General features: G+C 57.0%; 2 protein-coding genes across 3 annotated transcripts; one reads left to right on the top strand and one right to left on the bottom strand.

The window, feature by feature from the left end:
- On the bottom strand, positions 1 to 8,080 carry SNX11 (sorting nexin 11). Of its 2 annotated transcripts, XR_011339144.1 has the most exons (8): positions 8,008 to 8,059; positions 4,559 to 4,607; positions 4,218 to 4,304; positions 3,763 to 3,863; positions 3,331 to 3,429; positions 2,956 to 3,168; positions 1,420 to 1,525; positions 1,008 to 1,137 (listed from the first exon to the last, which is right to left on the bottom strand). XR_011339144.1 is itself a non-coding variant. In XM_069877063.1 (7 exons), exons 2-7 carry the CDS (start codon positions 4,577 to 4,579, stop codon positions 996 to 998), a joined length of 663 nt encoding a protein of 220 aa, XP_069733164.1. In that variant the 5' UTR covers positions 4,580 to 4,607; positions 8,008 to 8,080; the 3' UTR covers positions 1 to 995. The 2 variants fall into 2 exon arrangements, 1 of the variants encoding a protein (XP_069733164.1); XM_069877063.1 differs by lacking the exon at positions 1,420 to 1,525 and having other exon boundaries at positions 1 to 1,137; positions 8,008 to 8,080.
- Positions 8,081 to 8,451: 371 nt separating this feature from the next.
- Positions 8,452 to 21,891, top strand: CBX1 (chromobox 1). The gene is made up of 5 exons (XM_069876748.1): positions 8,452 to 8,598; positions 18,205 to 18,380; positions 19,322 to 19,499; positions 20,109 to 20,203; positions 21,500 to 21,891. Exons 2-5 carry the CDS (start codon positions 18,241 to 18,243, stop codon positions 21,642 to 21,644), a joined length of 558 nt encoding a protein of 185 aa, XP_069732849.1. The 5' UTR covers positions 8,452 to 8,598; positions 18,205 to 18,240; the 3' UTR covers positions 21,645 to 21,891.
- The last annotated feature ends 119 nt before the right edge of the window (positions 21,892 to 22,010 follow it).

The following is a 22,010-nucleotide window of genomic DNA, read 5'->3' as shown; positions in this document are numbered from 1 at the left end:
TCTCTTCTACTTCATTTTTATTTCAAGTCAGAGCACGTCGGCTCTGCCTTCACCAGTGCAGAGGGTGGGAGGAAGAGGTACAGGAGAGCACAGGGAGTGGCATCGGGAGGAACCAGAGCCCAAGCAGTGCTCGACACCGACTCCAAGGCAGCTACATGCTTCCTTTGCCAGCAAACCAGATCCTGGCTGAGCCCCCCCCACTCCCGCCTGTGCAGGGCAGTCGGCGTGTGAGGGAGGAGGCTGCTCTTTCCATCTGGAAGGGGCATTCCCTCAAAAGGGCAGGAGACCACAAACTATCCCCTCTACCTCCCACTGATGTGTTCCCTCCCCCTGTGATCCCAGCGGGAAGCTCCTCTCCGTGCATCCCAGCCCCAGCCAACCTAGAGAGCGAACTGTGCCAAGAGGCCCCAGGTGTGGATACGATAACTGCACTTCACGCGTGGGGCTCCAGCTCCAGGAGCTGCACAGCGTGGCTGTTCCAGGGAAATGCAGCCTTCCCCACCTGGAGCACGGAGAGGAATGTGGGGAACTAAAGAGATCAGCTGGGCAGTGGCCAGCCCCTGCTCCCAGCCCACAGCTCCACTGAGGAAGGCCTTCCTCTGTCTTGCTGGATGTGAGCCAGCGTATCCCACCCTGCCCCAGAGCAGGGATGTGCTAAGGACACAGAGGCTCGCTGCCACTGCCACCTCAGCCCTGCTCCTGCACCCACCAGAGAGCAAAGGCCATGGGAACAACAAACACAGGTTTCACTAACCACAAGATCCCCTCTCCAAAGAGAGGAGCGATGGGAACGCGCTGCCTGGGACATCGAGGACAGTCGGGAGTCAGCAGGGAGAGAGCACGTGAGCCCCAGACACTGCAGAGCCCGGGACAAGGCCGTGTTCCCAGTGCAGCCCCAGTCCCACCAGCCTGGACATCCCTCAAGCAGGGCAGTGGTCCCTCTTCCAGCGAGGGCTGCAGGTCCCAGGGAAGGCAGGCAAGGTCACTAGGTCTATTTACTGCATCTCCCGCCGTCCCCCTAGGGGCTCAGCTGGCTCGTCCGGACTGTCCGAGTGGCTGTCGTCCATGCCGAAGTCGCTCCAGTGCGGGAAGGGCTCCAGGCACCTCGGACCCTGCGGGCTTCCCAGGCCGGCGCAGCTGGAAAGAGAGAAGAGGTCAGAGCGGAGAAGGGACGCAGGGGAGATGCAGGGCCTGATGCGCCTGCACGTCTGCACATCAACCGCTGCTTCCTTGGCACAACCGCTTCCATGCAGCAGAAGCTGCTTTTGCTCGGCACAGCCTCACCGCAGCCCACAGCTTCCAGCAGCTCGGCCACAGAAGCAGCCGCTCGCCCTTGCACGCAAACCCAGAGCAGGAAAGGAGGGGGGAGACTGCCACCAGTGACAGGGACACCCGAAGCTGCGCTGCCTGGGTACCTACCCATTGGCCTGGGCTGCCGCGCTCCCTCAAACCCCTTCCTTAAAACCAGAAGGGCTCTAGTTAAAAACTGGTCTCTTGCTGGGGTCCAGACACCTCTTTCTTCCTGCTAGTTGAAAACCAAGACGAAGAAATGTGGGGACCGGGTAGTGCGGGAGGCCAGAAGTAGCTTCAAGTCTCACGCGAGGGGCAGGGGGACTCTGAGCATCTCTGCCAGGCACTCTGGGCTGCCGTGAGCACAGCAGGGACCCTGCGCTGGCCACAGGACTCACACACGCAGGCGATGTCTGCGCTTGTGCAGCTTCTTGCAGGGAGCTGCGGCAGCTGCAGACCGAGGACACCCTCCTCCCCCCAGCCCAGCTGCCTCCCCAGGTGCAGAATCCCTTTGGACGGCCGCAGCCACGGCACCAGGAGATGCCTGGTTAATTCCCCGGCACGCCACAAGCACTCGGAAGCTCTAATGTGCATGAGGAACTACGAAACCCACTCATGCTGCAAGGACCAAGGTGAGACGCATGGAAAGCCTGAGCTTTGAAAGCCTCCAAAGGCTCCTCGCTCCCCAGAGATTAAGAAAGGAAAGCAGCCAAAGAGCTTTGTAAATCTCAGCTTAGGCTGTTCGAAGAGACTTAAGCTCTTTTCTGCTAAGCCCTCCGGAACAGGTCACCCTCCTGGGTAGCCTGGAGGGCAGCAGAAGAGCTGCCCAAGATACGCAGCTCCGTCTGCCTGACCCCCAGGAATCCTGCCTGTTCGGGCCTGGGGAATACGTGCTCAACCTCATTCCCTCAACCAGCTGTAGCAAGGATCATAGAATCATTAGGTTGGGAAAGACCTTTGAGATCATCAACTCCAAACTTACCTGTCCGCTACAAAATCAGGGAGGTTGGAACTGGATGGGCTTATCCCTTCCAACATAAACCATTCCATAGAATCACCAGGTTGGAAAAGACCCACTGGATCATTGAGTCCAACCATTCCCATCAATCACTAAACCACGTCCCACAGCACCTCATCCACCCGTCCCTTAAACATCTCCAGGGAAGGTGACTCAACCCCCTCCCTGGACAGCCTCTGCCACTGCCCAATGACCCTTTCCGTGAAACATTTTTTCCTGATGTCCAGCCTAAACCTCCCCTGGTGCAGCTTGAGGCCAATCCCTCTTGTCCTGTCCCGTGTCCCTTGGGAGAAGAGCCCAGCTCCCTCCTCTCCACAACCTCCTTTCAGGGAGTTGTAGAGAGCAATGAGGTCTCCCCTCAGCCTCCTCCAGGCTAAACACCCCCAGCTCTCTCAGCCGATCCTCTTGTTCTCCAGCCCCCTTCAACAGCTTCGTTGCTCTTCTCCGGACTCGCTCCAGAGCCTCAACATCCTTCTTGTGGTGAGGGGCCCAGAACTGACCCCAGGATTCGAGGAGCGGTCTCTGTACCAGACCCACAGCAGCAAGGAGAGGTGCGGACAGCAAGGCACCAGCCAGCATGGAGCAGTCCCAGGCACAGCACAGGAGCTCCCTGCACCCCATGGCCAGTCCTTTCGTGCCCGAGTTACCTGCCGTGCAGGTTCCCTCCTGGCAGCAGCGCAGGGCGGCTCTCTTCCTCCTGCACCCAGCCGCAGTTGGACATGGCGTAGTGGAGGATGGCTTCTGTCACTGTCTGTGAGCCTTGGCCTTGCACGCATGCCTCGATCTCGGGAACGGAGAGCTGGCTTTGCAGGAAAAGGTGCAGGCGGCTGTCGGAGAGGAGGACCACGTTCTGCACAACCCTGGGTACAGAGGAAAGAAAATGAGCGAGGCAGGAGCATGCTGAGCCCTTCCCCACTGTGACCATCAACAGCCCTGGTGCCACCTCACAGCCAGCATCCCCTAAGCAAGGCCAGGGCAGCATCTCCTCTCCCTCCCTCAGCTCTCACAAACACTCCACTCACTTCTCCAGGAACTGCTGCAGCCCCTGTCTCCGCTTCTCAATGAACTCATCCGTGCTGCCCACGAAGAATGTAGATTTTCCAGGCAGGTCTGGGACAGGCCTGCAGGCACAGAGCAGAGGCAGCGGCTCAGGGTCAGATCACCCCAGCACAGAGACACACGGGCAGCCAGGACCTTGCTGTGTGCAGAGCTGGATCCCAGGAGCTCAGGCGTCCTGTGTTCATGTCTGCAACTTCTATCCAGGACTGAAAAAGCTGGAGAGGGGAGGTGTCCCTGCCCATGGCAGGGATTGAAACTGGATGGGCTTTGAGGTCCCTTCCAACCCAAACCATTCCATGATTCTATCCGTAATCTGAGTTCCCATGGCTCTCCCAGGGTCAATGGGAAGCAGCGTGTGGCCGCAGGAAGGGGAAAGGAGGGAGCACCATGCTTACACCAGGCCAGCATTCTTCTGGAGCTGCCTCTTCAGCCACACAAATTCACGGTATCGGCGCCGCACGCATGAGGTCTTGGCAGTAAAGGCCTTGCTGTTGGTCTGCAAGAAAACCCACCAGGGAAACAAACCACATGATTGAGGGCAGCAAGGCAGAGGATCTTGCCCATACAGCTCCCCGTGTCCTGTGAGTGCGAGATCCCCTCAAAGCACTGTGAGCGCTGAGGAGCTGCAAGCGTCTTAAAGACCTGAGAAGGAGCCAGGTGAGAAGCTGAGTCTCAGACCCACATGGAGACAGCGCAGGAGGAGGGATGGGCTGCTGAGGGCTCCCCCTTCACAGCTCCTTCCATCCTCGCTCAGCATAGCTGGACACAGGCAGGCAGCCCCGCTTGGGAGCCTCGTGTACAGCATGCTGAGCTCTGCGGCTCACCCCTCTCTCCCTTGGCTGCAACTCACGTGGAGGAAGATTTTGTAATCCACATAGGAGTTCCAGGAGCCTTCGTTCTGCACCCGGGGGTCCTGAACGCGCACTGTGGTCAGCTCCTACGGCACAAACACCACCTGAGCGCAGGAGGCAGCGCTCACCGCCCCGCGCCAATGTTCCCTCTTCCCAGAGGAGCCCTCCTGGGAACGGGGACCCACGATCACACTGGCTCGTCTGGCTGTCCTGCCCCAGGGAGAACGCAGACACCTCCAGCCCTTCCCACCCCTCATCAGCTGCCCCTCAGCTCTGCCCCACAGACATCTCACACCCTTCAACACAGGAACAGACAAAACCCACGTCAAAAGGCTCTTACTTCCTCTCGGTTCTCCAACATCCTAGAGCCAGAGCCCAGTGAGAAACATCTGCACAGAGGAAAAAAGAAAAAAAAAGGATTTAGTGAGACAAGATCAACACATCAGGGTCTCCTCTGTACTCTGCCTCCCTCCAGGCACCTCTCCAGCCTCCATGCTTTCCCTGATCCTTTCCCCTCAAAAGAAAGAGGGTGCATTCAAATCCCTCAGCCCCCAGGGAAAAGAGCTTCCAGCATTAATCCCCCACGTGTTCCTGAGGCACAGTACAGCTGGGATGTACTGGAGAGCGTATGGTGACCACGGCCAGAGCCTGAGGCACCTCTTCAGGTCGGCCCTGCTCACAGAGGCACTGGGATCACAGGGCTGAGCAGGGCTCCCAGTTCAGAGGCGATGGGCCAGCCGGCTGCTCCTGCTCCCACAGCACTTCCCTGGCAGATAACGGAGTCTCCGGGAAAGCTGGACACAGCTCTGACAAAACTCCTGTTGGCCAGGAACCTTGTTGCCCAGGAACCTTGTTGCCCAACCAAGAGCTCAGGTCCCCCACTTTGCTCCCCGCATCCAGAACTCGGATGTGGGAAGGCAGGAGGGGGGAAAAACCCAGCCCACTCCTCCCAGGGGCAGGTTTGCACTGAAATTCCAGGGGAGCCGGTTTGGCTGGGGAAGAGAAAACCCGTTTTGGCTGCCCATTTCCCTCTCCCACGGGCCTGCCTCTCTGCTCGCCGCCTCCCAGCACGAGCTGGGCTGGGGTCTGTGAGCTACTCCTGCTCTCCTGTGTGGATCAGACCCGCTCCCCAGCTGCCCCCTCGGCAAGTCGCCCATCAGCACCAGAAACGGATAATCCCGCTTCTCTCTGGCTCTTTCACAAGTCACCTGGCTAAGCAGCAAACCTGGTACCACGATCTCCCCACCCTGCTGGGTTTCGTGTCTGCATTCCCACTGCTCTCCCTCACACTCCTCCCTAACACCCCCCTTCCCCTTCTCCCAGTGGGAACTGGGGGGGGAAACGAGCATCTGTGAAGCCCCCTGGATCCCCAGCGCTCCCCAACTTTCCTGGCTCCCACCACACTCAATGCTTCCTCCACCATTCCCGGGTCCTGCAGATTTACTGCACCATTACGTACTCCTGCAGTAATTCCTGTTCCACACAGCAGCAGGAACACAGCCCCAGGGCTTGAAGAAAGGGGAGGCCAGCAAGATGACCCCTCTCTCCCAATAAATACCCAGTCCAGCCAGCCAAACCCCTCAGAGATAGATTCCCTGCATGCACACAGACGAGGAATACTCGTCAGGGGGAGCTGGAAGACCAAGCCTGTCCTGTGTCCCGGTTTCACCTCCTCTGCAGGATTATTTACAAGAGGTTTGGGAACAGGACCCCGCCTGCTGCTGCTGCCCGGGCTCCCGAGGGACACAGCTGCCTGATGGCAGGGGCCACGCAACCCTTCACCTGTTCCTCATGCCTGGAATCTTGCCTTTTAGGCCATGAGAGCTGCCAAGTGTCAGGCGGTGCTGGAAACCCAGCCTTTATTTATAAGCAAAGCTCTTCTGAAGACGGTGCTAATTTTAGCTGGGAGAAGGGGAGGGGTTGGGCCACAAACCAGGCTTTAAAAAAAAAAAAATCCAGCTCCACCGGTTTGCAGGTACTTGCTGCAAGGCTTCAGCTGTTCCATTCTGCCTGGAGAGCAGGAAAGCGTTAATAACTGTGGAGAAGGAGTTGGGAATAGACAACCAGAGAAACCCAAGCTCACTGCGTGGTGTCTTGGAGTAATTGAGCTCAGGCTGGTGGTGGGTCAGGCTACTGCTGTCTCCAGTTTGAGCCGTAAAGGGGGAAAAGGACAAGAGGAACCTCCGAAAAAAATAACCCCCACGCTCCAGCACACATGATTCCTCCCTTGGGGAAGGAGGAGAGAGAAAGAGCCAAATGTAACATGAGTCAGACGGGTGGGAGCTCCCATCCCATCCTCCCCCGTGCTGGGGGCTCCCAGCCAGAACCAGTTTCAGCAGAACTTGACCATCACATTCCCTGGCCTCCCCAGGAGATGCTGCTGCCATCCCGCTGCTTTTAGAGCTCCTCGCTCATTAAAATGAAGAAGAGACTCCGAGATTGCCTAATGGAACAGCGGAGCATTGCCAGGAAGAGGAATTGAATTCCCCAGCTCCTGGAAGGGTGTTTGGAAGAGCAGGGAGACCCAGGAGAGGGAGACCGAGCTCCACAGGCAGGGAGAAAACTGGAAGTAGAGATTCCAAGCGCTCCCTATGCTTTCACCCAGTGTTATAACAACACAGGCGTAATCTTATTTACGCTTTATTTGGAGTTAATTGATCTTAACTTGATAAATCAACATAAACCCAACCGAGAAGGCAGCTCGGGGGTAGCTTTAACCAGTTACAGCAAATCCTCTTTCAGGGTTTTTGCTTAAAGCCTCAGTTTAAGGGGCCCGGGGATACGGGGTTTGGTTTAATCTTCCTCCAATTTGCATTTCGGTGTTCCCAGGGCTCACACTTACAATGTCTTCCAGCTAGAAGGATGCGAGAGGTGGAAGCCACCCGGCAACACCCCACGCTCCCAGAGCCTCACAGCTTTCCCCTGGCCCAGGATAGAATCATAGAACCACAGGATACAGCAGCCTGGATGTTCAGAGCCCCAAGCGGGGTCCGGTTCCAGGCAGATCACCTCCCCGAGCCCTCAACTCACACTACTGGTAGAGAAAGTGTCCGGTTTTATCTCTTGCCTGCTATCTTTTACCTTTTTGCTCACTCAGACTCATCCTTAGCAACGGTCTCTACCCCTCCATACCAGCAGAACCTGCATGGAGCACTTTCCTACCAGGGATCATCAAGTCCAGCTCGGAGCTGCCTCTCCAGCTCAGTTCCCCGAGGCTCCACAGGCATCCGAGCACACAGGGCACCCCTCTAGGCTGCTTCCAGGGCCGCTAAGCCTGGGGGGAAAGCCTCCCAGCGGAGCTCCAGGTGGGAAAAGAGGGAACAAGTCCCATTTACTTCTGCTTTTGCCTGTCAGGCTTGAACAGAGCCGTCCACACAGAGCACTGAGGAGGATTATCATGAAATCATGGGATGGTTTGGGTCGGAAGGGACCTCAAAGCTCATCCAGGCGCAGGGACACCTCCCACTGGATCAGGGGCTCCAATCCCCATCCAACCTGGCCTTGAACCCCTCCAGGGATGGGGCAGCCACCCCTGCTCTGGGCAACCTGTCCCAGGGCCTCCCCACCCTCACAGGAGAACATTTATCCATAAGATCTCACCTCAATCTCCCTCTTTAAAGCCATTTTAACCCTCCCTAGTCCCAGCCTTGTTTTCCCCTCAGAAGGAGGGTCCCAGGCGGCGACTCCCGAGCACGACGACCCCCACCCCACCGGGAGAGGCCGCGGGAGAAAGAGGTCGAGGACTCCCAGCTCCCCTCCCGCCCCGAGGATCCCGAGCTCCCCCCTCACCTCCTCGCAGGCCGCGGCCCCTTTAAGCAGCGCGGCGACACCGCAGCCTTAAACCTCGGGCGGCGCTTCCGCTTCCGGCGCGGCGCACGCTGGGAGTTGTAGTTCGCGCCCGGAGGCGGAGAGAGGAACCTGTTGAGCCTTTCAGCTGCGATGTGGACCCCGCGGGGAGGCGTGGCCACACCAGGCTGCGTCGCGATCGCCACCGGGCCTGCGAGCTTAGGCCTGACCGGAAAGGAATCCTCGCCGCGTGTAGGCGGGGGGGGACTACAACTCCCAGCATGCATCGCGGCGCGGGGGAAGGGAAGGGAAAAGGCATGACTCCCAGCGTGCATCGCGGTGGGTGTGGGAGGCTGGGACTACAACTCCCAGCGTGCGCAGCGGGGGCGAGAGGGTGGGACGGGACTACATTTCCCAGGGTGCCTTGCGGCGGCGCTGCGGGTCGCGGCGCATGCGCAGGCGGCGCGGCGGGCAGCGGGGCTGGCCGGGCTCTTTTGTTCGAGGGAGGCGGACGGAGAGCGGCCAGGCCCGCGGCCCCAGCCCAGCGCCCCCAGCGCCCCCAGCCGCCCTCACCCTCCGGCGGGGCTGTGCAAGGTGAGGGGGCGGCCCCGGGAGCGCGGCTGGGGCGGTGCTGGGCGTTACTGGGGCCGGGGGGGGCGTTGGGGAGCGATGCTGGGGAGGTACTGGGCGTTACTGGGGAGAAACTGGGTGTTACTGGGGGGGGGCGGGCAGTGGGGAGAGGGGCTGGGGAGAAACTGGGTGTTACTGGGGTGGGAGGGGGCTTGGGGAACGATGCTGGGGATGTACTGGGCGTTACTCGGGGGAAACGGTGTTACTGAGGGGGGGGGCAGTGAGGAGAGGGGCTGGGGAGAAACTGGGCGTTACTGGGGGGGCAGTAGGGAGAAGGACTGGGGAGAAACTGGGGGGCAGTGGAATGAGGGGCTGGGGAGAAATGGGGGGGCAGTGGAGAAAAGAACTGGGGAGAAATGGGGGGGGCAGTGGGGAGAGGGACTGGGGAGAAACTGGGTTTTACTGGGAGGGACAGTGAGGAGAGGGACTAGGGAGAAACTGGGCGTTACTGGGAGAACAGTGAGGAGAGGGGCTGGGGAGAAACTGGGCGTTACTGGGGGGGGCAGTAGGGAGAAGGACTGGGGAGAAACTGGGGGGCAGTGGGGAGAGGGACTGGGGAGAAACTGGATGTTACGGGGGGGGGCAGTGGAGAGAGGGACTAGGGAGAAACTGGGGGGCAGTGGAGAGAAGAACTGGGGAGAAACTGGGGGGGCAGTAGGGAGAAGAACTGGGGAGAAACTGGGGGGCAGTGGAGAGAGGGGCCGGGGAGAAACTGGATGTTACGGGGGGGGGCAGTGGAGAGAGGGACTAGGGAGAAACTGGGGGGCAGTGGAGAGAAGAACTGGGGAGAAACTGGGGGGGCAGTAGGGAGAAGAACTGGGGAGAAACTGGGGGGCAGTGGAGAGAGGGGCCGGGGAGAAACTGGATGTTACTGGCGGGGGCAGTGGAGAGAGGGACTAGGGAGAAACTGGGGGGCAGTGGAGAGAAGAACTGGGGAGAAATGGGGGAGGCACTGGGGAGAGGGACTGGGGAGAAACTGGGCTTTACTGGGGGACAGTGGGGAGAAGGATGGGGGAGAAAGTGAGGAGAGGGGCTGGGGAGAAACTGGGCGTTATTGGGGGGGCAGTGGGGAGAAGAACTGGGGAGGAACTGGGTGTTACTGGGGGGCGATTAGGAACCGGTGCTGAGATGGAACTGGGCGTTACTGGGTGCTGGGGAGGGACTGGGCAGTACTGGGGAGCGGGGCTGAGGTGGAACTGGATGTTCCTGGGAGATCGAGGAGGGATTGCTGAGGGAAATGGTGTTTAAGGGGTGAGGTGATGTTTGAGGGTGTGGGGAGAGGTTTGGGGTGCTGGAGGGTAGTGGAGAAAGAAGGGGGGTTGCTGGGGGGGCTGAGGCAGGGGTACTGGGAAAGCGAGGGGCTGTGGAGATGGGGAAGCGAAGAGGGGGTGTTAAGGATGCTGGAAGGGGGTGTTAGTGGAGGAGAGGGGGTTTGGGGGTGCCAGGAGAGGGAGTGTTAGTGGAGAAGGGGGGTTAGGGATGCTGGGAGAGGAGGTGATGCTGAAGGGGGTGCTTGGACTCGATGATCCAGTGGGTCTTGCCCAGCCTGGTGATTCTAAGGTGCTGGGAGGGGGCGTGTTAGTGGAGAGGGGGGGTATTTAGGGGTCCTGGGGATGGGTGTCAATGGGAGAGCGCTGCAGGAATCGGGGTGCTGGCAAGGCTGAACCCCTCCAAGGGGACCCAGTGGGGCCAAAGCCGAATGTGGGAGCGAAGAGGGAAGTTTGGGAGGGGAAAGGCTGGAGTAGGGACCCTGCTGGGGAGAGGGGGTGGCATTAGGGTGGGAAAGGGCTTCAACCCAACCTTGGTGGAGCCCCTGGAGTGAGGAGGAGGGGAGGGAGGTGGTGGTGGGGGTGGAAAGCTCTAGGAAAAGGGGGAGGAGGGGGAGTCTGGAGCGGGGAGGGGACAAATATCAGCTTTTGGCGGGGAGAATGAGCGGGAAGCTGCTCTGGAGAGAGCGGGATGGGAGCCCGTGAGGGGAACCGGAGGGGGAAGAGCTGCTGTGGAGTGAACTGGAATGGTGTGAGACTGGGGGAGAGCTTCCCTGCGGAGATCCCACTGGCAAAGGGAGGCTGTGTCTGGCAGGCTGGAAGCAGGGACGCGCTGGGGAAAGGGAGGGGAGAGATGGAGCGGGAGCTGTGTTTGCATCGAGTCCCTGCTCACCCCAAATGAGAGGGGGGTGATTGGGCAGCTCCCAGCAGGACCGGATTCCTCCAGCCCCTTTGCTGGAAAAGAGGAGGTTTGGGAGCCTGGAGAAGAAGAGGAGATTGGGGCGCAAGGAGGTCTGGGCTCTAAGGGAGTTGAACCACGCTTGGCATGGGTGTTGTGAAGCGTTTAGGGGAAGAGGAGGACTTCTAGAAAGCGATGCTGGAGCCCAAATGGGATTCATATCTCTGATACGAGGCTTTGCTGAGGAAATGACAGATGTGGGGGTGGCCGGGAGGGTGGCAGTGGGGTTTGGCTCCAGGTTGACCCGTTCCCTCCCAGTGCAGAGGAGACAGCAGGACCAGAACGTGGTCTGGGTGTCGGGGGTGAGCGTTGGGATCCTTGGGATGTGGCAGCGCTGTTGGGGTTGGGGTTGATCAGCTTGGGAGCAGCACACACAGATATGGTCCCTATAAAACCGAGAGATCAAAGTATAAAAGGGCGTTCAGGCTGAATAATGATTTTATTCACTTAAACCCCAACGTAATAACCTCTTGTGCATCCAAGAGAGGAGGGTGTTGGCGATGGGGGCGTTTGGGGCCAGCATCCCTGTGGAGTTTGCGACCCAGGCCCTGTTTCCGTTAGTGCTCGAGGTAGTGGCAGCGATGAGAACCAGATGTGGCTGCTCCAATCTCTGCCACCGCCAGGGAAACGCAGAAGGAAGCAGGTGAGGGGCCTGCGGGTGTCGTTGGGAAGAGCCCCTGGATGCGATCCCTCTGTCCCTAGGGATGCAGGCTGGCAGGGGTTGCTCTGGAGAGGGAGGAGGTGCTGAGGAGACTAGGAAGCTGGGAATCCTTCAGCCCTTGAGGCAATGTTTTCCCCTCTCCATACAAAAGGAAGGAGGAGGAGGTAAATCCCTGCTCTGATTCCATGAGTGTTGATCCCATCTAAAGTGTTTGGAAGCTGTGTCTGCCTTCACATAACAGAATTCGTCTCTGCACGATGAGATTTCTTCCTTCAGGTTCTCTCTTCCTCCTGCTCCCTGTGTGTTTCCCTTCAATCCAGCAGTGCCTTCTCTCCTGGATTGTGAATTTAACTTGGAATGATGTGGCTGAGCTTGGAGGTCGCAGCTTTCCTTTAGCCTGGTCTCCACTCAAAGGCTTGAGCTCTCGCTCAGACTTTCCAGAACCGTTTTCAGGCTCTGGAGAGTGGAAGATTTAACGTGCTTGTTCCCACTTCAAAGGAATGATGCCTGCTGCCTTTCCCTGGCGCGCGTGGAATAAACTTGGCGTGCTCGTAAGTCTGTAAGGAGATGAGCGATCCCAGCCAAGGCAGGAGGAGGAAACGTTTTAACTTTAAAACTCCTCAAAGCTGAGCTGAACAGTGAATCCTGTAATGCAGAGTGAATGGAGCTGCTCTGTACTGAAATTAAACCTCTGGGTCTGCCCTTCCTTCTTTTGACTTCCTACCAAGAGGATCAGCGCCTGGCACCACGGAAAGGTGTTGGGTAGAGCTTCACCGTCTCCCGAGGGAAGCGTCCCAGCCAGCGGTGCCGATAGCGTTTGCGTTCCCAGTAGGAGTTTCCCTGCGTGGATACGGATCTCCGGGAGATCTGGTGATGCCAACACGGATTCCCTGCAACGGTGTGCTGGAAATTCCAGCCCTCGCTCCTCCATCTGCCCCTGTAACCAGGCTTCTTTGCACTGGGCCTCTTTCTTCATGGCCTTTTACTCCTATGTGAGTTCTTTCCCAGTGGCTTAGGTGTGTCCTGGATCTCTTTCCTCTTAGCCACAGACCAAGATGATATTCTTTCAGCTTCTCTCTCTTCAGCCTCCCCCTTGACAAAGGATTTCAGCTTTGCCTTGAGTGCTAGAGAAGGAACAGCAAATGAAAATGGAAAGATTTCCTAGAATCATGGAATGGTTTGAGTCAGAAGGGACCTTAAAGCCATGGGCAGGGACACCTCCCGCTGGATCCAGGTGCTCCAAGCCCCATCCAACCTGGCTTTGAAAACCTCCAAGGATGGAGCAGCCACCACTGCTCTGGGCAACCTGGGCCAGGGCCTCCGCACCCTCACAGGAAACCATTTCTTCCTAATATCTCATCTCAATCTCCCCTCTTTCAGCTCAAAACCTTCTCCCCTCATTCTCTCCTTGCACTCCCTGATCCAGAGCCCCTCCCCAACTTTCCTGGAGCCTCTTTCAGTGTTGGAAGCTGCTCTGAGGTCTCCCCACAGCCTTCTCTTCTCCAGGCTGGACAACCCCAACTCTGAGCCTGTCATCCTAGGGTAAAAAATGTGGCATGGGCCCATCCCAAATGTTGTCTCAAAATCCTATTTTTCAGTGTAAGCCTGGTGTAGGAAACTGAAGCTGAGTTTTAGGAACCTGAGCTCCTGCTGTGATCTCTCTGGGCAGGACCTTACATCCTGTAGACTCCAGCGTCTCCTAGAAGCGTGACAGGAGCTGTCTGCCCTCCCCAGAAACGCCCAGGCGAAAGGAAACGGCTTCGTTCCACGTGTAGGGACTCAGTGCATGTGAAACGTGTTTATTTGAAAGCCCTGGAGACGAGGGAGCAGAGCACGGGGTGAGCTCCCCTGGGCTGCCTTTCCAAGTAGGTGGGGATGGTTCAGCCTCTCCCCTTTCTTCCCGAGACCCAAAGCCAGCTGGTCCTTTGGGTGGCTGTGGTTTGTTTTCAGTAACTAAAATCGGAGGGTTTGGACGTTCCTGAAGGCTGAAATGTTTGCTGAGCACCCTCTTCTGCAGAGGAACAGGGCGTGGGGAGCAGCTCGGGTGTTCTGCATATAAACCAGGCGCTGGTTTTGTGCCCTGGAGGGGCCAAAGTCCCCTTCTCGCACCAGAGCTGCGGTTTGACTGCAGTGCAGCAGCAGCTTCCCTCTGTGTCGCTGCTCCAGCACTGAAATTCCTGTTTCTACTGCTGGAACCACAGCTCAACCTTCCTACCCAGAGCAGCTTTATGGTTTGCTTGCTCTGGAGACAAACCCGTTATCCCTGCTGCAGGGATGTGACAGCAGGTTTCTGGAGAGCCCACGGAGGTGGAGCAGGTCCCCGGCACTTGCTGGAGTCAGTGCCTGGAGCAGGAACAGGAATATCTGCTGAGAGAAACAGACCCCGAGTGCGCAGGGACTCCGGTGAGGCTGCTGCTGGCCGAACACTGAGGTGCGGTTGCCACAGCCCTTTGCTCTGGGATTATTGTCCCTCCCCTTGGCCAGCTCTTTCTCCAAGTGCTCCTGGCCCTGGATTTGCGTGCTCCCTTCCCAGCTTTACCACAACGAAACGTTGCGTTTCCCTGCTGCCTCTTTTCCTTTCCACCCCTGCCTGCCCTGCACGCCTCCAGTTCCAGCAGCTCCTCTGCTGTTAGACCCTCTGATCCAGTTGCCTTCCTCAAGCAGCCACAGCGATCCAGCTCCGCATCCTTGGGGGCCTTAAAAACAAGGCCTTCTCCGAGCCACAACCACAGCACTTCTGACTAAAACCCTGCACAGAGGTCCCCGCTGAGAGCAAGGGAGCCGGAGATCTTGCCCCTCTGGGCCATCTTGGAGTTTATTTGCTGGCTATAATCAGAGCTACGACAACTCCTTCATGGGAATCGCCTCTGCTGGGCTCTGGCCCCTTTCTCCATCAGCCACGCGGTGCCAGAAGAGGAGGAGGAGGAGGATGGAGGGGAGGAAGGAACTGCCTGAAGAGTTGCAGACTGAAACCTGATCCCAGGGCTTCCCGCTGCAGCGCTGGCTCCTGCTCAGGATTAGCTGCTGGCAGTGGGTCGAGGCTTTACATTGTTGTGTTGCCCACCAGCTGAGGCGGTGCCAGGCAGCCCAGCCTCCTCCTCGGTGAGGCTGCGGGTGGCGTCACTGCTTCGTGTTGGCCTCTGTCTGGTGTCTGATTAAATATGCTCTCAGTCTAGTCCAGCCCAGGAAGGAGCTGAGGAGGGAGAAGCCTCTCTGGTGGATGTTCTTGTCCAGCTCTGTTTTAGTGGCTGTTCCCATATGGTTGACTCTTACTCCATCAAACAGGGTGATAAAATTCATCCTGAGGGGGCTGCGAGTCCTCTGATGTTCATAGAATCGTGGAATGTCATAGAATCCTGGGATGGCTTGGGTCAGAAGGGATCTCAAAGCCCATCCAGTTCCAACTCCCTGTCACAGACAGGGACACCTCCCACTGGATCCGGTTGCTCCAAGCCTCATCCGATCTGTTTAAATTGCTTTGCCAGCAAGTTCATGATGATGCTCCATAGAACTTGAGGTGTTCAAGGCCGTGATGCTATCCTTCTAAGACATAAAGGATAGAATTCAATCTGCCAGCAAGTTATTCCCTGTCCCAGAGTACCTGTTGACCTGATTGTCTGTATGAATTGGGAAAAACCGTCTGTGTTTTTGTGGAGATTGAGGCCAGTGTGCGAATTGAGGGTGTGTGGAACCTGCGTTTGGAACTGGGACCAGCCCCAAGGCAGTTTAAGCTTTCCCTTCCCCGTTAACACCAGGACTAGCAAATTGTTTGTTCTTAGGGCACTGAGACTCGAGACTTCCACAGAATCATGTTCCAACTTCTTTAGAGCTTCCCTTGACAAATACCTGCTGGAGCTGGGAATGCAGGGAGGGCTTGGCTGTCGTGGGGCAGCGTGGAACAACAGGAGAGGACAGCGATGCTCACACAGATTTAATAGTTGCAATGCAGTCACGCGTGGTCCCAGCGTGGCCGAATGCTGCGTAAAGAATTCAGCACTTTAGTTTCTGGCTATTAAAGTTTCCGGTCCTGCTTTTTGCGTCTCTAAAATAAGATTTACACGATGGCTGGAGGTTATTGTGATCGTGGCTTTGAGCTTGGGGTTTCTAACTCAAATATGTCAGGGTTTTTGCTTTAAAAATCCAAAAGCTGAGTCCTCAAATGACCGAGAGCCCAGGTGCTGGCACAGCTGGTACCAAGGTCGGCTTGAATGCTGCAGCGCAGTAGCAGGGTCCAAAGGATAAACATGTTGATCCGGCACCTACCAAGCCGAGAGGCGCTGCCTGCTCCCTCTGCACTCTCCTGTGCCCCTCGGCTGCCCTGGAGCCCTGGCTGGGAGCTGGCAGCGGAGCTGGGTGCTCTGGAGCGTGGCCTTTGGGCTCAGTTCTCTCCCATCTGCTCTGCCCTGGCCCTTTTGAGCCTTCTGGGGCTCATTTGTAACCCGTCTCCTTTGGAGGATGCTCCAAGGCAGCTCCTCAGCATCTTCTACATGAAGGAGCGAGTCCAGACGTACCCCAAGAGCTGAGGCCATTCCTGAACTCATCCGTCTCCATCAGCCAGAGTAAATATGTAGGATTTTTGTTTTGCTTTATAAACCAGCCCTGATTTGGGTAGGTTTTGCCAGCTGAAGTTTATTCTGCCTAATTCAAGATAACCTGAGTGGCACAACTGAAGTTTCTGAGGAGGCAGCGTTTGCCCTACTCACCAGGCATTTTGCTTGGCAGAAAATACGTGTTTTATGGGAATAAAAGAGAAGTATTCCTCAGTGCTCCAGCTGGGAACGCCCCTGGGCTGCTCTTGGGTGACGTGGGGAGGCTGCAGAGCAGAGTTGGTTTCAGCGGTCTGGGTCCTGTTGCCAGCTTTGCCAGCGGCTCTCTGTGACGGCATCGCTGCTTATCAGAGATAACAGATGGAGAGGTTTGGAATCTCCTGACCCTTCAGTCGGCCTAAATCAGTGTAACTTGTTCTGTGCGCCCGGCTGCCTGTGCAGGCTTTGGAACAGAGGTCGAGAAGGAGCTTAGGGAACCAGAGGGCTCCACGTTTTCCTGGAACTGAAGGAAAAAAACCCCTTCCTGCATCCCCTTCTCACCCAAGCAGAGGTTCTGTTGGCATCTCGGTGGCTTAGGATCTTGTCCATCAGGCTGGGACCTCTTGGTGTAACTGGTACCAGTAAGAAGTGACTGGAGAGCACTTGCAGGTAGTGGAGGAGGGATTAACAGACCCTCTGCCCCCCACAGAAGGGACAAGGTGGACGGCTCTTCCCAGGAGAGACTCTGATCTGCCCAGCCGAGCTGCTCGCACTGGTGTGAGCCGGGGAAGCGAGGCCTCTCTGTGGTTTTTGGCTCCCTGAGGTGTTTCGTTTCAGCCTGGGGGAAGCGCCTGGCGAGTTGGCAGAGCTGCTCCTCCTCTGCCATCCCCTTGGCGCGAGCGGAGTGCAGGGAACTGTGCTGAGGGCCGCGCTGTCCCGTGTTACCTGTGTACGGCAGGTAGCCTTGGGCTGGCAGGCCAGAGATTTCCCTGCCCTGCATCACTTCCGCTGCTTCCCAGCGAGCACCGGAGACACAGGCCGGAAATTTTCACTGTTTAAACAGCTCTAGAAGGTAAGGGGGGGGAAAAAATAAAGGTTTTCTGGGTTGTGAGTTAGATAAATACCTCAGAGTGCATATCTGTGAACCAGCAACGAAGCTCGGTACTAGAGGCTGAGACTTGTCTTTAACTTGGATTAACTGTTTATTAACTCTCAGTTAATAGCAGCGTCACGCTGGCTCCCTTCTGCTGCTGTGCAGCTGCTTCCTGCAGCCCGAGGCAGGGTTGGACTGAGCTGAAGGGCAGGGCTGTGAGGTGAGGAGAGAGAACAGGTCGAAGAGGGATGCTTGGCATTCAGGAGAGGAAGGACAAGGTGTGGAGCAGCTGATCTAGGATGTGGTTTCATCTCTTCACCATCGGCACACAGGAGCAGCGAGGACGAGACACGATGTGCTGAAAACAGCACAGGGTGGAGTTGGGCTGAGTCTTGATGGAATTGGTGAAATGAGGTGCTGAAGAAGAAGGCTGAAGCTGCATGTCAGAAAGAATCGTGGAATGATTTGGATTGGAAAGAACCTCAAAGCCCATCCAGTCCAACCCCGCTGCCCTGGACAGGGACACCTCCCAACGGATGGTTGGACTTGATGATCCAAGAGGTCTTTTCCAACCTGGTGATTCTATGATCCGGTTGCTCCAAGCCCCATCCAACCTGGCCTTGAACCCCTCCAGGGATGGGGCAGCCACCACGGCTCTGGGCAACCTGGCCCAGGGCCTCCCCACCCTCACAGGAAAGAATTTCGACCTGATAACACATCTCAGTCTCCTCTCTTTCAGCTCAATGCCGTTCCCTGTCATCCTATCCCTGCACTCCCTGATCAAGAGTCCCTCCCCAGCTTTCCTGGAGCCCCTTTTCATTACTGGAAGCTACTCTGAGGTCTCCTTGGAACCTTCTCTTCTCCAGGCTGAACAAGGGGTCATCTAAATATGGCAATTTTCTGTTTGTCTTTTCGTCTGGCTGGAGCATCCTGGCCCATCTCTTCTATTTCCATGCGCCTCTTTTCTCCAAAGCCGCATTCCCGTGCTGTATCCGATGCGTTTGCTGCCTGGCAAAGGCCAACCTGACCTTAACACAAACATGTGGTTCTCTCTCCTCTTTTAGCAGCGTCGCCCATAAGCTGAAAAACTGGCCAGCACAATGGGAAAAAAACAGAACAAGAAGAAAGTGGAAGAGGTGTTAGAGGAAGAGGAGGAGGAGTATGTGGTGGAGAAGGTGCTGGATCGGCGAGTGGTGAAGGGCAAAGTGGAATATCTGCTGAAGTGGAAGGGCTTCTCGGAGTAAGTTTCTGCTGCTGTGGGGTGGGTGCTGGGCTGCTCCAGCACGAGCATCTCTCTGTCTTTGGCTCCCAAAGCCTCTCCAGGCAGGTGGATCAGACTCCCTGACCTCTCCTTGTGGAGCAAACAGGCCAAGGGCAGCCGCAGTGATAAAAACGTGGTGCTGTATGCATTAAGGTTGGAAAAGCCCTCTAAGCTCATACTGTCCAACTATAGAATCAGAGAATCACCAGGTTGAAAAAGACCCATCAGATCATCGAGTCCAACCATTCCTATCAAATACTAAACCGTGTCCCTCAGCGCCTCGTCCACCCATCCCTTAAACCCCTCCAGGGAAGGGGACTCAACCCCTCCCTGGGCAGCCTCTGCCAGGGACCAATGACCCTTTCTGTGAAAATTCTTTTCCTAATGTTCAGCCTGAACCTCCCCTGGTGGAGCTTGAGGCCATTCCCTCTCGTCCTGTCCCCTGGCCCTTGGGAGAAGAGCCCAGCTCCCTCCTTTCCACAACAACTATCAGTTCAGCCACACCGTGCCTGCTAAACCGTGTCCCCAAGTGCCACGTTGGCATGTTTTTTGATCCCCTCCAGGGATGTAGACTCCACCACTGCCCTGAGCAACCTCTGCCAGGGCTTCACCACTCTTTCAGTGAAGAAATTTTTCTTAATATCCAATTTAAACCTACCCTGGTACAACTTGAGGCTATCTCCTCTCATCCTGTCACTTGTTTCTTGGGAGAAGAAAGCTCTGGGAGCTGCAGAGAGCAATGAGGTCTGCCCTCAGCCTCTCTGATCTCTGCTTGGGTGAGGACAGGGTCCTGTTCGATGGGGCGAGGAGATGGCTGCTTCCCTCAGCATCCTGCCGTGACTTCCCTGAGAAGTCCAGGGCTTTTCTTGGCAGGGACAAGCTACCCGTGACTAAAATTCTGCTGCTGTCTGTGGTTGCAGCGAGGATAATACATGGGAACCCGAGGAGAACCTGGACTGCCCAGACCTCATCGCAGAGTTCCTGCAGTCCCAGAAAACTGCGCATGAGAGTGAGAAGTCCGAGGGAAGCAAACGCAAAGCGGAGTCGGACACAGAGGATAAAGGCGAGGAGAGCAAACCAAAGAAGAAGAAGGAGGAGGTGAGGCAGGATGGGGTTTCTGCTTGTGTTTGGCATGGGGTCTGGCAACAAAAGACTCCGATCAAACTGTTCTGCATGCAGAGGAAACTGTTCCACCTCAGCAAGATGCAGATAAAGTGCTTTTGAGAAGGTGTGGCTCTCGGAAGGAGTCCAGGTCCAACTCTAAACTGGAAGGCAAATTCTTGAGCCAAAAAGGTGTGGAGATGGGGTAAAACAGGAGACAGGGATTGTTTGTTGTCCCCCTTGGGGTGGATCAAAGAGCCTCCTGCTCAGGTCTGCCTGGGAAATGGGGCAGTAAAAGGCTCTGCAGTCTGGTTTTCATCCCAGGAGCTGCAGAATCTGGGCTGGTACAAGGTTTTAGCCAGCAGGGCCTTGGAAATTGGGTTCTCTGCTTGCAGCGTGAGCAGGGTGCTCTGCTGTGTGGTCCCAGGTCACCTCAGCAGGATTACACCTGAGCATTTGGCACAGTTCCCCATGGCCTCGGTCACTATAGTCCGAGTGTCAGATACGCAGAACCTCTCTGAGTGGCCCCCAGTGTGTCCCGGTGCCCAGACGCAGGGCCCTGGCTGTCATGCGTCGTGTTACATTTGGAAACTTTTCTCTTTGCAGTCGGAGAAACCGCGAGGCTTCGCCCGGGGATTTGAACCAGAGCGAATCATCGGTGCCACGGATTCCAGCGGGGAGCTCATGTTCCTGATGAAGTGGTGAGTGTGACTTTGTGTCTGTCACATCTTCGCTTATTCTGTGCCAGAGAGGGAAGGACCTGCACCCGGGGAGTCCCTGCTACCTGGCACCCAACCTCTCGCAATGGCGCTGCTGCCTGAGGCGACCCCTCTGCGCTGAGGCTAACGAGGATGTGAAACGAGCAGGTAGGGCCCAGAGGATCGTGAGGCTCGTTAAGGTGTCCCCCTGCAACAGGCAGGATTTGGGGAGAGAGAGAGAAGGGCACGGTGACCCGTCACGGGCTGCAGTTCTAAAAGGCTGCGCTCAGAGGAGAGCTGTGATGATGACCACGTCCCCTTGGGCTGCGGTGACACGGGGCTGTCACCGGCGCAGGAGCCAGACCAGGCAGGTGTAGGTGTGAGAGTCATTTGCTTTTGCACCATCTCGGAAAGATGGAGTGGCTGGGGTCAGGGCTGCATCCTTGATTCGGCTTCTCCCCGTCCCAAACAACCTCGAGCTGAACTGACATGAGAAGCTCGACATGTGCGCTCACAGCCCAGAAACTACCTGTGTCCTGGCTGCATCCAAAGCCGTGGGACCAGCAGGGTGAGGGAGGGGATTCTGCCCCTCTGCTCTGCTTTGTGAGACCCCACCTGGAACCCTGTGTTCACTTCTGGAGTCCTCAGCACAGGGAGGACGTGGATCTGTTGGAGTGAGTCCAGAGGAGGCTACAGAGATGATCCAAGGGCTGGAGAACCTCCCGTAGGAGGACAAGCTGAGAGAGTTGGGGTTGTTCAGCCTGGAGGAGAGAAGGCTCCAGGGAGACCTTAGAGCAGCTTCCAGGACTGAAAGGGGCTCTAGGAAAGCTGGGGAGGGGCTCTTGATCAGGGAGTGCCAGGATAGGATGAGGGGAATGGTTTTGAGCTGCAAGAGGGGAGATTGAGATGAGATCTTAGGGAGAAATGTTTCCCTTTGAGAGTGATGAGGCCTTGGCCCAGGTTGCCCAGAGCAGTGGTGGCTGCCCCATCCCTGGAGGGGTTCAAGGCCAGGTTGGATGGGACTTGGAGCCCCTGATCCAGTGGGAGGTGTCCCTGCCCATGACAGGGGGTGGGACTGGGTGGGCTTTGAAGTCCCTTCCAGCCCAAACCATTCTGTGATTTTCCCTGGGCTTATGTGCTGCCTCTCCCTGCTCCAGACCCAGTTGGGAAGGGGCCTCTTGGATCCCCCGCACAGCTCAAGGACTCCGTTTACCTCCCACTTCATGTTTTTTCTCCTCTCTCCACTTCTCCCACCTCCCCTCTCAGCCTCCTAACTTGCTTTTCTCCTCTTCCCTTTAGGAAGAACTCGGACGAGGCCGACCTGGTCCCTGCCAAGGAAGCCAACATCAAGTGCCCGCAGGTGGTCATCTCCTTCTACGAGGAGAGGTTGACATGGCATTCCTACCCTTCAGAGGATGATGACAAGAAAGAGGACAAGAACTAAACGCCCCGGTCCCCGCGCTGGCCAGCCTTTGTATAAAGATCTGAACTGTGGGTTTGAGCAGGAGGGGGAGAGAACGCAGCTTTTGCTCGCTCGGGAGCATAGAGATGGCTGGAGAAGATGCCCTTTGAAGAGACCAGTATGGTTTCTGTGCCCTGCAGCTGCGCAACCGCTTTAATGCGGCTTCACGCTGCGCACAGATTCCATCCAGCCCGGCTCGCTTTGGGAGGGGAGGGAAGGGCAGGGGGATAGCGGAGAAGGGGGGGGGGGGATCAGGGGGGGTTTCAAAGCTGTTTAATTGCAGCTTTGGGGGAGAGGAGGCAAAGCCCCTTCCATGCGGGACTATCCCTGGGGGCGGGTGGGCTGGGG

Source organism: Phaenicophaeus curvirostris, chromosome 26 (genome assembly GCF_032191515.1).
Source record: "Phaenicophaeus curvirostris isolate KB17595 chromosome 26, BPBGC_Pcur_1.0, whole genome shotgun sequence".
NCBI lineage: Eukaryota > Metazoa > Chordata > Aves > Cuculiformes > Cuculidae > Phaenicophaeus > Phaenicophaeus curvirostris.
Note: the sequence above shows the minus strand (reverse complement) of the source record. Positions and strands in the feature narration are given on the sequence as shown.

Coding starts and splice junctions, on each gene's coding strand:
- SNX11 (XM_069877063.1), bottom strand. CDS start 4,579: ATGTTGGAGAACCGAGAGGAA. Junction 4,305..4,558: donor TGTTGGAGAACCGAGAGGAA/GTAAGAGCCTTT, acceptor TTTGTGCCGTAG/GAGCTGACCACAGTGCGCGT. Junction 1,138..2,955: donor GGAGGGAACCTGCACGGCAG/GTAACTCGGGCA, acceptor CTCTCTTTCCAG/CTGCGCCGGCCTGGGAAGCC.
- CBX1 (XM_069876748.1), top strand. CDS start 18,241: ATGGGAAAAAAACAGAACAAGAAGAAAGTGGAAGAGGTGTTAGAGGAA. Junction 18,381..19,321: donor AAGTGGAAGGGCTTCTCGGA/GTAAGTTTCTGC, acceptor CTGTGGTTGCAG/CGAGGATAATACATGGGAAC. Junction 19,500..20,108: donor CAAAGAAGAAGAAGGAGGAG/GTGAGGCAGGAT, acceptor TTCTCTTTGCAG/TCGGAGAAACCGCGAGGCTT.